General features: G+C 38.6%; 1 protein-coding gene across 6 annotated transcripts in view; it reads left to right on the top strand.

Annotated features, from left to right (window-relative positions):
* Positions 1–778: 778 nt before the first annotated feature.
* The window catches only part of LOC147146089 (uncharacterized), a 31,442-nt gene continuing 17,277 nt past the window's right edge, over positions 779–14,943 (top strand). The window contains exons 1-3 of one of the 6 annotated variants that reach the window (XR_015087030.1): positions 783–1,066; positions 11,912–12,014; positions 12,652–14,177. Coding sequence is in view for 1 of the 6 variants with exons in the window: in XM_086032394.1 (XP_085888520.1) it covers positions 11,981–12,014 (34 nt within the window). In the remaining 5 variants the exon portion in view is untranslated. Of the gene's footprint in view, positions 1,067–11,911; positions 12,015–12,651; positions 14,178–14,943 lie in introns of those variants that run through there. The other 5 variants (XR_015087029.1, XM_086032394.1, XR_015087028.1 and 2 more) reach the window with 5 other exon arrangements.

Below are 14,943 nucleotides of genomic sequence, written 5' to 3'. Positions count from 1 at the left end.
GGAGGCAACTAGTGCAAGAGTAAAAATTATTTCTGAACCAAATGTTCAAAAACAGTCAAGCAGTGAAATATTTTTGGGGTTGGTTGAGGTCTCCCCAAGTTCCATTTAAAATTTGACAATAATCCTACAAAAAATGAGCATTTTACACATGTTTTCCTAAGGAAAGGTACAGGCGAACCCAAAATGTTCCATTTGGGTGACCTGTGTGAATACTTGTGAAAAAAAGGCTGCTATTCTGGAGTGCTTCAACATACAATAATGATCCTGGGCTCTAATAAAAGCTTAGACTTGGGGCTATCTTATCCTACATCCAGATTCAACCCAGATATCACTGAAAAAGAGTAATAGAAGCATAAACACATGTTTTGAATGAAAACGGTTGTGTATAGAATCAAAGAGTGCACGAGTCGTCGCTTGCACGACGCAGACACAGTTCCCTGGAGTCTTCTACGGTGTAGTTATTTTTTTTACTGTTTTGCCATGTTTCCATGCAAAAAACAACAACAAAAGCAAAGGAGGCTTTCGCGATAACAGAGAGTCTTTTTAGGAGAGCGAAGGGGAAGGCGTTACGCAGCGTTTTTTTTTTTTTAATTCAAAGAGGATTTGTATGACACACCCCATATTGTTGTTTGGGGGATTTTATTGGCTATCCAATGCGTCAGTCACCAGTCAGTTCCGCTGTGATTAGCCAAAACTACGTAAGGATATATAATGGGAGTGACTTTATTACGCACGGCCGTTCATTGGCTTCTGTAGGGCTCTTTGAAGGGAAAACCCTTGCAGATTGGCTAAAGTGAGATGTCAATCAAAGGCCAAGGATTAGACCTTTCGTTTGAGATGTGTAAGTGGCTAATGTGCTCATGCTAAGTGAAGCTACGATCACAAATGCATCAAAAATAGTGATATTAGATGGAAATTGGTAACGTTTGCAGCTGCAGATAACGTGGCTTTATGGATGTAAAGCTTGGCATGGACTCACTTTTTTTACCGGAATACTTTGACTGGACGTTTGTCGACGTAATGGGACTATCTTTGATGTAGTTGGACATTTCCGTGTACATTTAAGGTGAGTCGTCATTTTGTTTTTAGATCTACGATTGTTTAACATAAATGCTCACTCAGTCTCCAGATATGATTGCTTGTAAAATGTTGGGCACCATTCAAATCTTCATAAACCCATCTTTTAAAAGATGTACAACATGTTCACACATGTACTGAGCTGACGACGTGCATCAGCGATTTGTTTGGGACAGATGACGGAGGGCCCCTCGGTGGGCCGTCCTCACGTTAAGGCCGTGTCGCATCCATTATATATATATATATATATATTTTTTTTTTTAATAATGAGAAAATTATATATAAGCCGCACCAGGTTATAAACTGCACCTATGTTGAAAAATTTATATTTACTGCATTTACAGAACCATTTCGCTTATGGTCCGGAAAGTACGGTAGATAGACTTACTTGAATGTAGATTATGACCCCAGTCAACCAAAATTGTGTATCAGGACTTTTTAAATGTCAGTTTGTGGTAGAATTGTGCTAAGAGCAGTCATGATCATTTCTTGGCTTCCATTTAGGGATTTTTATGTCTCATGACAATAGCATCCTGAAGTGAAACTCTACATCCAAAACCCAAATGGCAGCTAAAAATGACATGAAATTCTAACGTCCTATGAACTGAATTACATGTGATCCAGCTGTAAAACATATAGCGAATATCCCGTCTGTAGTGAGGACGTTTTTTGTACATGGTTTGCTTGCTCTAGTTTATAGTGTGATTGTGTACATATGTGCTTATTTATTGAATCAGTGGGCAGGATGTCAAAACCACGGCTCAGCACTTCTTCCTCTTCTGTCTGTAAAGGGAATCCCCTTGAACCATTGACGTGCAAAGCATAGTGGATCCTTGGGGCGTGTGGACAAAAGAATTTGAAACTTACTATCGATAGCTATATACCCGCTGTATTTTACGCTGTATGCACCCTTTAATACGGACGCCCATGTAATTTTTCGTTGACTGATGCGTGTGAAAAGAAAATTTAGCAATTTGCTGTTGATTATACATCCGCTGTCGGATTGATTTAATGCCCTTCTGCCTGAGACAGATGCCCGTTTTATGTTCCTTCATAAACAATCGTCGATGGGTGGGGTGGGAGGTCGCAGATGGAACACTTGTCTGCTTGACATGTGCCTGGTGTGGTGTATTGGTCGGCAAAAAACATTTTGCTGCAGAGTGAAATTGGGCTTGCTATGGAGTGTGGATGCTATCCCCTCAGGTACAGTAGATGGCCCGGCCTGTTGCACCCCCGCCCTACCCCCCTTTGCACGCCACTGTGCTGAACACAAATTCACTGAGCAAATAAACCCGACCAACACACATTCAAAATGGAATGTCATATGTTTTAATGTGGTACCAACACTATGGAAAATGAATGTGTTTTTGTTGTTCGTATCTCTAACGCTGGTATGAATATTATAAGACAAGCAACGATCGGAATAGCCAAAGCTAGTGAGGATAACCGCTGTTGTCACTCACAAATATCTTATTTTTTACTCTCGATCCTACAATGATATGAAGACTGTGTCACCTTGTTGGCCACACATTTCACTGCACAACAGCATTATCATCGGATGACAGCAGCAGACAGTAAATCCTCTCTAATTTGGCTGATTGGAAGACAAGTTGTCAAAAACACCTGAGTAGCAGTTGGTCTATTTAAAGCTTTACACATCGATGCACGGTTGAGATAGCGTACTCGTCGACGAGTCAATACAGCCCCTAGTACCAATCATTAACAATACCAACGTTTGTATCAGTTTTACTGCACTCTCGGAGGTGTGGCATTTTTTAAAAAGAAAGACGCCATAAACTAGAACAGAGAGCGACATAAAGATACTACAAACCGTAGTAGGGGGTCGAGCCAAAAGTTAAAGAAAAATGTTTTAATTGTCAATATGGTTAATACCGACGTTACGCAATAGTATGATTTGGAAAAGGATTGAAATAGGGGAAAAAAATATTTACAAGAATAGATGACTCAAATCAAAGAGTGATTCAACAGTCTGTCAGTGGAAGCCCTGGAGCGATAAAGCTGATGACAGTCCTTTTTCATGTCACGACCCTGTTGACCATCAACTGATACACATGACTAAAGGCAAAAAAAAAAAACCTCTCTGGTCCAACTGTCTCCTCAGGCCATGACTGACTCCTGGGACAAAACAAAATCAACACTCCAATTATTAGATCAGGTCTCCCAGCTTTTGTTATGGCGCTTTGAAGGATGTTGTTATGTTTTGTTTGAGAAATTACTGGTGTCCATCCGGTCTGCAAAAAAAGACATTCAGGGTTAGAAAATGGAGCGATCACAAAGCGGTGACAATGCCTTTTGCCTCTTTTACCATTGTGCTGCAACCTGACCCCAAGTCTATTTGAACGTTGTATTTGGCTAAGCGTCGCCATGGGACACTGATTCGCCTCCTTTTAGTCGTGCGCTATTCCCATGTATTCTACTCTTCCCCTAACAAGGCGTGGACACTTGTACAGCATCCCATCGTAGCATAATAGCTTTTGAATATACATTTCATTATGAGAAATAACCTTTGGGCGAGCAATCGGGACAATTTGAGGGCTTATACGAGGTTAAAAGTGCAAGTGCGCAGCCTTTCAGTTTCAGCGAACTCTGAAACTTTTTTAAAATTTATTTATTTATATATTTTTGCAGGTTAAACGAGAAATTTGAAAGTAACATTTTGTGGCCAGCTCTGTGGGGCCAGACCAAGGCCTGCCATGTTCAAGAAAAACTGTGAGTAATAGATGCCCCTCTCCGCCCCAAAAACGTTTCTTGCCTACATCAATAGTAAAATAAAATACAGTAGTCTAAACTGAATTGATCAAAAACTGTGACATCTATTACTGAAAGCATCCTATTGAACACAGATATTGCGTTTGTGGAATATGATAAGTCCACCCTTTTTTAGCTAGCTCAGGGCCATTTTGTCACTTCTGTCAAGTGAAGATGACATCGAAGTTGCTCAGGGCTCAGATAACGACCAATCATGGCTCAGCTTCAGATTACAGGTGAGTTGAGATTTTAGAAAAAAAAATCTGCATTTTTTTTTTTTGAGAATGTGAAATCTTTTAAAATGGTGATTTATTCAGCCGAAGAATGGTACCCCATCTCAGTCAGAATGTTAAAGGGGATGTCTAGCTTCAAAATTTTAGCGAAGGTTCTCAAGGTTTTACGGGCATATGATCCATTTGATGAAAGGAACCCATTATAGTGTGTTTGGGAAGGCATTTTCTTCATGTGACTTTTGTTTACTCTGGTAACATAATCTGTGGTCATAGCGTATAGATAGCATCAGTGCAAGGGACAGCTTCATTGAGACTATCTTCCCAATCAGCGGTGCCGCAAGACATCAGTGACAGTCTCTAAACCAGGGGTCACCAACTCCGGTCCTCCAAGGCACCTGTCCTGCAGGTTTTCCATCTCTCCCTGCTGTAACACACCTGATTCAAATGATCAGCTCATCAGCAAGATCTTGAGAAGCCTGATAACGATCCTGATCATTTTAACAGGTGTGTTACAGCAGGGAGCAATGGAAAACTTGCAGGACAGGTGCCCTCGAGGACCGGAGTTGCAAACAAAAAGCGACTTGTTGATCTGGTTTGGATGGGTACACTTTGTTAATTGTTCGTATGTGTTTTTTTAAGTGTTGGGAGAAAAAAAACTGTCAGATGTTCAATAGTCTGTAGCAATGGACAATACATTAATTACATTAATATATCCTTCAGTTAGCCAGCTAATAACCTGAAGGCAGGCCTTTTATGATCAAAGGCCATGCATAATTTATTCTTGCAATATCAATCAGCCTTTCGATAATGCTGCTCCAAAGACATGAGAAATGTCTCCTCGCGGTTTTTGAGAAGAAGAGCTCTGAGAAGAGCAATGCATTCGAAAAATGCTTGAACTGTCCCGTTTCCAGTGAAAACATTGTTCCTGTAAACCGCCACGTTAAATGTTACGTTGAGATTCTGATTAGTATCACGTATCAGCCTAGCTAGGTCGTACAGTAGGATGCCTGGTGCCTGACACCACAGATATTCAACCATTATATTTTCTTTACAACTCATAAGTTTTTTTGTGGGGGTGGGAGCATATCCTGCAATATTTATTGTGGCAAAAAATACTTTCCAAATGAGTTTTGACGGGTTAGGATACAGTTTCTGATGAAGTATCACTTAAACTGCCAAAGCCTATATCTACTCTGCGGGAAGATGCCAACAATTTGTCCATTAGAAACGTCAAAGACAATTCATAGGCTTGAATGAACCCAACTTACATCATGTAAGAAAACACATGCAAGTTATATGTTTTTTCCAAAATGTCAAACACAATTTATTCTTTTTACACTCATTAACATATTGTATGTGGTTTGCACACATTTTTTAGTTTTCAGTGAACCTTTGCATGATTTTGTAAACATCAATCTTTCACTAAACCAAACGTGTGTTTTTCATAAGCGGAGCAACAATTTAGTTTTCAGTATACCTAGCTACATAGAAACTCAGTTTTTAAAATCGTCGAAGACAAACAAAATTCTTCATCTTAAATTAATCTAACATGTTTTTGAAAACATGGCATTTCAGTTGGCAATGATCTTATGTTTTTTTAAAACAACAAAGGTTATTTAGTTTCAAATTAACATTGGCATGGTTTGTAAACATCAGAGATCTTAAATTAAAGTAATATTAGGAATAATTTCAGTAATTTTAGTTGACAATGATGTGTTTTTATTTTGATGCATGTGCTTTTATAGTAGTTACTTAATCAACTCTAATGTGAAGGTAATTTCCATTTAAGTCTTAAATGATCCAAATACACATTTTTTTCATAAATCTCAAAGAGTTTCGATTCTTCTGTGAACCTAGCGTATTTGGGTTTGTATTTATCAAAAGCAAATTAGTCTTAGGGTAAGTTTTGTATTCTAAATACACTACTGAATGTATTTTATAGAGGAAAAAAAGGACTGTTCAGATGTATAAGACGTCACTAAAGAAAAAATGATTTTCATAAGTCACTCTTGTTCATAAAATGTATCTTCACGAAAAGCGTATCTGTGTTTTCCTTTTTTGGGGGCGTGGGGTGTATTATTCTGCTGTGATTACTAATACTGTAATGGAATAAGGTAAAAACAACCTTTTTTGTGATGAAAGAAGACAGTCTAATCATAGTTTCTGTTTACCTAGTCACAAAACACTATTCTGTGAGCCTTGAAAGATTTGTCAGAATGCTCTTAATTGACTGGCACGCAATAGATTCTCTATTTAAAAATGGCTGGCATTGAAGGAGTTAGTATTACTTGTCATCACAAGCATCAAAAACGGTTTAATCTTCAATTAATTGAACATTTATGTTTCCGTCACCATTGAAAACAATTCAGTGTTCACTTGTTCATTGACCTTATGGTATGAGATTTTTAAACATCAAAGACAATTCAGTCTTAAATTAATATTATTACTATTATTTTTCTTGTAAACATCCAGTCCTCATTCAACTCAATATATGTGTTTTGGAAACATCAAAGACAAGTGAGTCTTAAATGAACCGAATGTGCATAGTTTTGTGAATGTCAAAGATAGTTTAGATTCCATACTAATGTACTTGACTGTCCATGTCCAAGACAATTTAGTCTTCAGTTAGATTATTTCTGTACAGTGGGAGGTTGCCAGAATTCATCGGTCATAGACCAAGTACCGGTCCAATTCAATCCAATGCTCAAAAGTGGGGAGCTGAAAAATATATTCCAAATGACAGAGCACAGCTATTTTCAGCTAGATGTAGTTGTAAAAGTCCTTTTGAAATGACACACATGAAAAATGGTCAGTGACAGTCGCTGATGACTCCTCACGTATCACGTTGTAGTAGCAGCAAGATTTGCTTTATATCCAGCAACACCAAATCAAGAAGATCAGTCATCCTGATACCTCAAATCTGTTTTCAAAGCATGTTCCCACTTTTGCTGAGCTATTGGATCATTTGAGTCACATGAAATGAAACCACATGTGGAGCGAAAAAAAAATATTGCTGGAGCTGTTAACAAATCATAGTCACGTCTGAAACAAGAGCCCGGCTACACGCTGCTTTTTTGTTAGCCCAAAAGACAGGAAACGCCTGGTTTAATCTTTAACAAGGCGTTTTATTGAACGAGATGCTCCAACTGTCCATTGTGTAAAATCACCATAAAGAAAAATAGCAAGAGAATGGAAGCAACGTGCTGGAGATTTAGTGTTGCGACAGCAGGGCTGGGCAAGCTTTTGTGCTCAAAGGGCTTATTTGATGATTAAAACATGCTGTAATAAGTGTTTGTTGTACTGTTTTGTATTTTATGATACATTTAGATAAATAATGATTCTGCTTGATCATTTTATCACTATTCAAAACTAGTTATAATAAATTAGACAATTATTCAACAAAACTAAAATATTTTACATTATAAATCAGGGCTCCAGAGCGCCCCTTAAATGGTAGTATTTTTGCCCTAAAATTTGAGACAGCGCAACTACAATTTTTATCTAGTCACACCTGTGCTAACAGTAAATTTGCTGGTTATTTTTCAGTACATTTTGCTGGTCCATCATTTGCCAGTGGCCGGGACAGTCGTCCGTCATTATCAATCTGAAATTGTTTCAAGCCGCACCAAAACTGTTAAAGTCAGTTGCTACGCCATCATTGTTATTTTAAACGAGCTTCTGTCATCGCTAAACTACAGTTTGTCACCGCTAGTTTAGGACCGTCAGTAAATTTCACCGGTCCACCAGTCCGTCATGTCCGTCCATAACTCTGTCATTGTTATTTTAACCCCGCTCTTGTCTTTCCTCCTTTCCCGTCTCTGCTAAATCTGTCCATAATCTATGATGGTGCGGTCAGACCGATTTTGTTTGTTTTTATTAGGTTTTTGTTTATTTAGTTTTGTTTATTGTTTATTTAGTTTTTGTTTATTGAAAAATTTAAGGTATTTATTTATTGAAGAATTTTAAGGTCTTTATGTAATATAGTTACACATTTTTTTAATAAAAGGTGTAAAATTACCGTACTCATTTAGCTAATTTCTGTATTTTATATACCGTAATAGTTTATTTTATTATATTTATAATCAATGTAATTATAATAAGACCATTAAATGTTAAATGCAGGCATATATGTAGTATTGTTTGATCAGGGGATGTCTTTAACTGCCATTGACGAATGTACTTGTGTTTTCACAGTCCAGCCATTCAGTCCCGGGAATTTATTAATATTTTTTTCAAATTTTTCAAACGTTAGGGTAAAAGAGGGTCTGAAAAGTGAATGAGTTAATAATTGTCAACTGAAGCGCTTTGAGATGAATGAATGAATAAATACAATTAAAAAAAAAAAAAAAACATCTATAATAATGCAATAGATATTTCACGACTGTTAAGAATAATGCTTGTTGGTTCCAGATATTAAAGATCGGAGTGGGCCATATGTGGCGTGCTGGCCTTATGTTGCCTAGCCCTAGTGTATCTTGCGTTTTCACAATACTCACCCTGATACGCTCATCACTGATATGATTTTTTTGGGCGGAGGGCTGTCCAACTACTATAAAAGGGACAATAAGACTAATGTGAAGCATACACATCCATCTGAGCTCCCTTGTGTGTCGGGCCGGAAAAGTGAATTTACTGTTGTAAAGCCTCCACAGAGGAGGGAAGCGCATCTGCACCCTAGACTATGGCATGCCGTCCCTTTTGTTGTCGCTTAGACGAGGGGGTGTAAGTCATAAAGTCATGGACAACAATACGGTCTGGTCTAGTGAAAGACGTGATGTCACAACAGTGGAGTCTGGCTGGGTGGAGCCTTATTTAGTTTTTTTTTTTTTTGTGAATGGACTTTGGGAAGACGAATGAAGCTCCACTTCCGCTCAAATGACATTTGAAAGAGTGACATTTCCATGTCGCTCATTCACTGCAGCCTCCTTGACAGCACAGCTGCTGCAAATCACAATCCTCCAGGGAGAGATGGAGGGAGGGAGTGTTGTGTAGTGCGTCTTTGTGTATTTTGTGTAGTGTCGTTGGGCTTGTGTGCGTGTGATTGCATTACTTTGTGTTTGTCTTTGTGCATGTTGTGTGGCTGCATTAGTTTGTCGAGTGTTAGTTTGTGCTTGTCTTGCTTTATTGTCTGCATGATAGTTTGCGTGCCTGTTACTGAATGTGTGTGTGTGAGGCACGTGTGTATGTACGTGTTACTTTGTGTGTGTGTGTGTTGGCGTGCACTGTTGTGTGCCTGATACTGATTGTGTGTGACACACGTCCGTGCGTGTTACTTTTGTGTGCACTCTAAAAACAGTTGTGTTAAAAATAACAAAATTTTGGACCGATCTACTAATTGGGTCAATTTGACACATTTTCGTGTGTTGTTTTGTACAAAACAGTCCAATTTTGGGGGTTGTTTTGTCCAAAATTCGACATTTTTGGGGTTGTTTTCTGCAAAAAAAAATGTCAATGTCTAGTCTAGTTAATTTAGTTTCTAGAAAGTTGGGTCAAATTGACCCAAGTAGTGTATTGGTCCATTTTTTACCCCAAATTGTTTTATTTTTAACCCAACTGTTTTTAGAGTGTGTGTGTGTGTGTGCGCGTGTGTGTTTGTGCGCATTAGTGTGTTACTTATTTGTTTGTCTGTGTGTTATAGTGTACATGTACGTTACTTTGTGTGTCTCTTTCTTTTGCAGGTTAGTGTGCGTTAGTTTGTTTGTTAGTGTGTGTATTGATTCTGTGAATGTATGTGTCTTTGCATGTGTTAGTTCGCCTATGTTTATATTAGGCGTGTATCAAAAAACAATTTGAATCGTAAAATCGGTGTTGATGTGAAAGATGCGAGTAAACCAATTGAATCGTTTCACTAAAATATATTGAGTTACGTACCAAATCATCTTTAATTGGAGAGAGATATCTTAGAAGGAAACGCCACATTTGAAATACTGACAAGATCAGTCATCCATCAATCCGTCCATCCATCCATTATCTGAACCGCTTATCCATGTGTATGTGAAATGACAACAAGGAACTCATTGCATCATAGCCTCTCAAACTGAGCCTGTACCAAATTGAATCATAATCCCACTGAATCGAATCGTTCCACTTGAAAATTGAACCGTCCTTGAATCATATCTCACTCCATCTATCGAATCTGATTTTATTGGAGAGATGCTCACCCCTAGTTATGGTAGTTTGTGCAGGTGTTAATTTATGTTAGTGGGTTTGTTTGCATGAGTTGGTTTTGTGTAATATGTTTTACATTGTGTGACTATTATGGTTTTGAAATGTGACTGGACCTTTACTGTCGATTACAAATTCCAGTTAATTAATTGCAAAACAAAAGGCAGCACAGTGTGTTGGTGTGAGGCAGGTGTGTTTTTTCAGTCAATATTTCAACTGTCGTGGTGCGAGAACTGTCCTCAATGCAACCTGCCTTCTTCTTGCAAATTTTTGTTTCACGGTGTTTATTTCAATGCTATCGGAAAACTGTCACAATTTTGTTTTACAAAACATTTTTCCATGTGCACCCAGTATCTCGTCAGTTGTCCTTCCATGGGATGATAGGTGAGCCCGAATTAGACAAGTGGAATATAGACATTACAAGCCAAGGGTTCAAGCATCGAGCAGGATAGTCCATGAGAATATGGCAGTATTTGTTGGAATTAATCATCATCTTTCCTGAGGATAATGATCACAGCAACACTAAATGGCAAACTTCAGATGTCACGACAGGGCATCCTTTTTTAGAGGTGAGCGCTGGCTGGAGGGTGTGGGGGCCAAAAGCCTGGTCTCAGGGGAGTAGGAGGGGCGCACCGCCGCTGCTTGAAGTTGTTGAAAGGAGCACAAATGCGCCCGGTATCCAGTTTGCCTGTTTGACAAATGTGACTGGAACAAATGGCGTGATCATTTGTGGACGCCACACACTGTGATGATGAAGATGAAGCATCGTTTTAAGTACAAACAAACACTAAGATGGCTGCCTTGCATCAGATGTCTAATAAATCTTTATTTCTCTACTTGAACGTAGACTAGTGGTTCTCAAGGTTTTCACACCAAGTACCACCTTAAAAAAACATTTAACTTTCCAACTATTATGACCAATAATAATAAAAAGGTGTTAATCGAAAAATGAGGGAGAGGTTGTTTTTTTTTTTTTTTTAATTCCTAAAAAGTATATTTAAAGGGGAGGTAGGAAGTAAAAATGTTCGAGCATTCTGACTAATATTGTGTTTGTTGATAATCCACCCGTTTTTATCTATCAATCACAGGGGGCGGCCATATTCTATAGTATATAAATACTGTATTTCTATATCGCTATGGTGGTCTGGAATGTAAAGCATGCAGTGGGGGGGTTACTGTAATTAATTAACATACATTCGCGGAATATAAAACCTAAATGATTTATGTTTTCACACTGACATCTTTCACTGAAGTACAAGTTATAGATTAAAAAAAGAGCAAAGGGAAAACGTACAGTACATTGAAGCACTAAAATGTGATTTAAGGCGTCCAACATCAGCTCACAGTTGTGAAGCATGACCGCTCTTCACTGGCACTGCTTCCCATACCCGCTATCTAACATTTTTGGACCAGGGAATCATTACAAGCCTCACCGCCTTTAAAAAAAATGAATACATTAAAAAAAAACAAAAAAAAAAACAGTAATACCAGCTGCTAAAAAAAACTTTTGAACAACCAATAAAAAAGCGTGGCGAACCTCGATCCAGGCCTTGTAAATCAAGCCCCGATTGCCGATCAAAGCGAAGCTGTGAATCTCCCGTAACGCATCCCACATTCCGTGTTAAACGCATTCACATGTTGCACTTGTTTGTTGTGTGTATTTCCAGTACCATGCTCCATCCCGCTTGACGCTGCGTTCATCTCAGAATGCTCCCTCGGGACACGTCCAAAGCAGGATGGAGATGGTTCTTGGCATATGCTCAGAGGAAGGTCGGTCACACTCGCAACACATCTTGTGTTACAGTTTTACAGTTTCTCATGACTTGCTGAGTCAAAACTTTGCCAGGATGTTGGACAAGATGAACCAAAATATGAATGTTATAGCTATTGTAATTGCTAAAGATACAAATAAATCAAAATGTGTACTCTGTATTACCTTCCTTTATTGTAAATGTAATGGTGTTTTGGTTGCATAGCAACAGTTCAGATTTAATGGGTTGGGTTTAGGGGCAAATTATCATCGTCCAGACGTAAACTCGTTCACTGCCAGACATTTTCAGACCCTCTTTCCCACTAAAGTTGAAAAAATTTGAAAAAAATATGGATAAATTCCTGGGATTGAATGGCTGGGATAAATTTGTGAGTTAACTTTCTTTTCCATGTGTATTTTATACAGAATACAGATATGTAGGGGATTAGCAATAGTGCAGTTGGGAGGTTAGGATTTAGGGGCCTAAGGTTAAATATCTGGAAGTCTCACATTTACGGTCGGTTTTGGGGAAGAGAGGTTAGGGTTAAGGATTAGGGATAGGATGGGTTAGGGTATGCAATTTCTACAAATCTCTGCCAGTGTTTACATTTTCAAATGATCACTTGTTCCATCACTAATGAACTATTTTTTGAACAGGCTGTTCATGTGGTCTTTTGGGGCTACCTGGTGCCTGCGGACACAATGATGGTAACCCCTGGTCGAACTGACCTCATTGTCCTCACCTTTGTAAACATGAAAGTGGTTTATTTTGTGGAATTTCTGATTGCTTTTCCTCCCAAATGGCCACACAGTCACCACAGAATCGGTTGACATTTCGCATCAACACATTAGAGTGTCTTGAAGGAGCAACGTGACAAGATTTCTCAAAAAAGTTGGTCGTAGTTTGTAGACGGAAACACAAACGGAATCCCATTTAAAATGCTAGTCAGACAGGCCTAAAGGCAATTACTATTTGGTCCGGCTGGACAAAATGGCGGATAAACGGACGGCGGAAGGTACCCCGGGTATAGGCGGAAGGCGCTAAATGGACCGCAATACTTTTGTAAAATGCCTCACTCTGCGTACAGCGAACCAAGAACTTTCGAGATTAGATGTTGGGTTGTAGAGAAATTTAGTTTTTTATGTCGGGATAAAATGGCCTTTTGGGGGGTTATATCGGCCACAGAAAATCTGGTCCAAAACAGTCTTCAAATAAGGGTGAAAATATATTATTTTGTTATTTCTCAACATATCTCTTCGCCCCATTCCTTTCATCTGCTACATAGAGAGGCCTCTCGGATTGGCTGACAAATTTCAGTTAAAAATATCAACAAAAAGCTGCCATAATTACAAAGGGCTCACCAATTTGACACCAAAATTAACATTTTTCCAATAGCACTTGGCCAAAATACTTGACCGAAACAACTCCAATGGCACATTATTCGTGAGAAGATCAGTAGAATACATCATATATAGTCTTCTGTCATCATTTATTTTTGTCCTGTATTTATTTATGGAGAATTTTAGAGGCATTTCAAGTGCTTATTTCATGGTTTGTTTATTATAAAATTCCACAATGATGGCAGCCACTTGTCCCATGCCTTGTAGGCTTGTTAACAAGTTCAAATAAAACTCATCCAAACATACTTATAGTGAGAAAACGAGGCAGGAACACATTATTTTGCCACATGTCAAAAGCGCCAGCGGTTTTATTTATTTTTTTGTCGTAATAAAGTCGCACAAGCAGGTCTTTTACGCAGAGCTCACCGAATTGTTTGTCTCACTCATAACTTGCGCATGAAGTATTTGGGTGTGCTGAAGGTCAGGTTAAAACGTCAGTATGGAACTTTTCTCCGCCAGACGTAAACACACAAAGCATTTCCGTCACATGTTTTGGAGAAAATATGGAATGTGTAATCTTGTTGTGCAGTGTCCTAAACTGACGAATTGAAAAACATCAGTCTTTCATAGTCCCTTAGGGGTTTTGCCTTTTTCTTGTGTTGTATTTTGTTTTATTGAGTAAAAACATTTTTCTGTTGGTTTGTTGTTGGTTATTTTTTTTTCATGATGATTATTAGTTCCACCTGCCCCTTCTTTGTGTGTTGGACCAATCATCTCTTCTGATTCTGTTTAGGAGTCATTATCAGATCTTTTGTCGTTTTTTAATAAAAACGTCTTCACTGTTCAGTAGCATTTTCAAGATTTTTGACTGTCATGCATTGAAAACATGTTAAATGTAAAAATGCTAAAGGGGAGGAGGAACTGATTGCTGAATATTCTATGTCAGTATTTTCTGGTAGAAAGTAGAATTCAGGGTTCTATGAATCACAGAAAATCATTCATGTACTGAGGATGCAAAGCGGCCCAAGACCATGTTTCACTTTGATAATGGTGTTTCTTCTTAAAGGGAAGTCAATCCAAACATATTTTCTGAAGAATATGTTCTATGCAAGCCCACTAGTTGAAACAAGGCATTCTGATAAATATTGTGTTTGTGGAATAAGAGTTAATCCACCCATTTATAGCCTTTTCTGGGGGCGGCCATTTTGTCACTTCTGTCGACTGAAAACGACATCACAGTTGCTCAGGGCTCAGGTAATGACCAATCAGGGCTCAGCTTCAGAAAATAGGTCAGCCGTGATTGGTCGTTACCTGAGCCCTGAGCATTTGTGATGTCATTTGCAGTCGACAGAAGTCACAGAATGCCCCCCCCCCATAGATGGCTGAAAACGGGCGAATTTTACTGATTAACTCATATTCCACAAAAGCAATATTAATATGCCCACTTACCTTTCTGTCCCACCTTCCTACTTAGCTACCTGTTTGTCCAGCTTCTTATTGATCAGTCTTTCCATCTGTACCCAATGGTCGTTCCAGCTCTGTCCTATTACGCACGTGTTTGTGAGTTGTTTTAATGTGTATAAAGACAATTTACAGTGCTAATAATAT

This window comes from Filicampus tigris, chromosome 6 (assembly GCF_054856515.1).
Source record: "Filicampus tigris isolate MCC_2025a chromosome 6, RoL_Ftig_1.0, whole genome shotgun sequence".
Taxonomy (NCBI): domain Eukaryota; kingdom Metazoa; phylum Chordata; class Actinopteri; order Syngnathiformes; family Syngnathidae; genus Filicampus; species Filicampus tigris.
The sequence above is the reverse complement of the archived record's forward strand: the minus strand, read 5'-3'. Positions and strand labels throughout refer to the sequence as shown.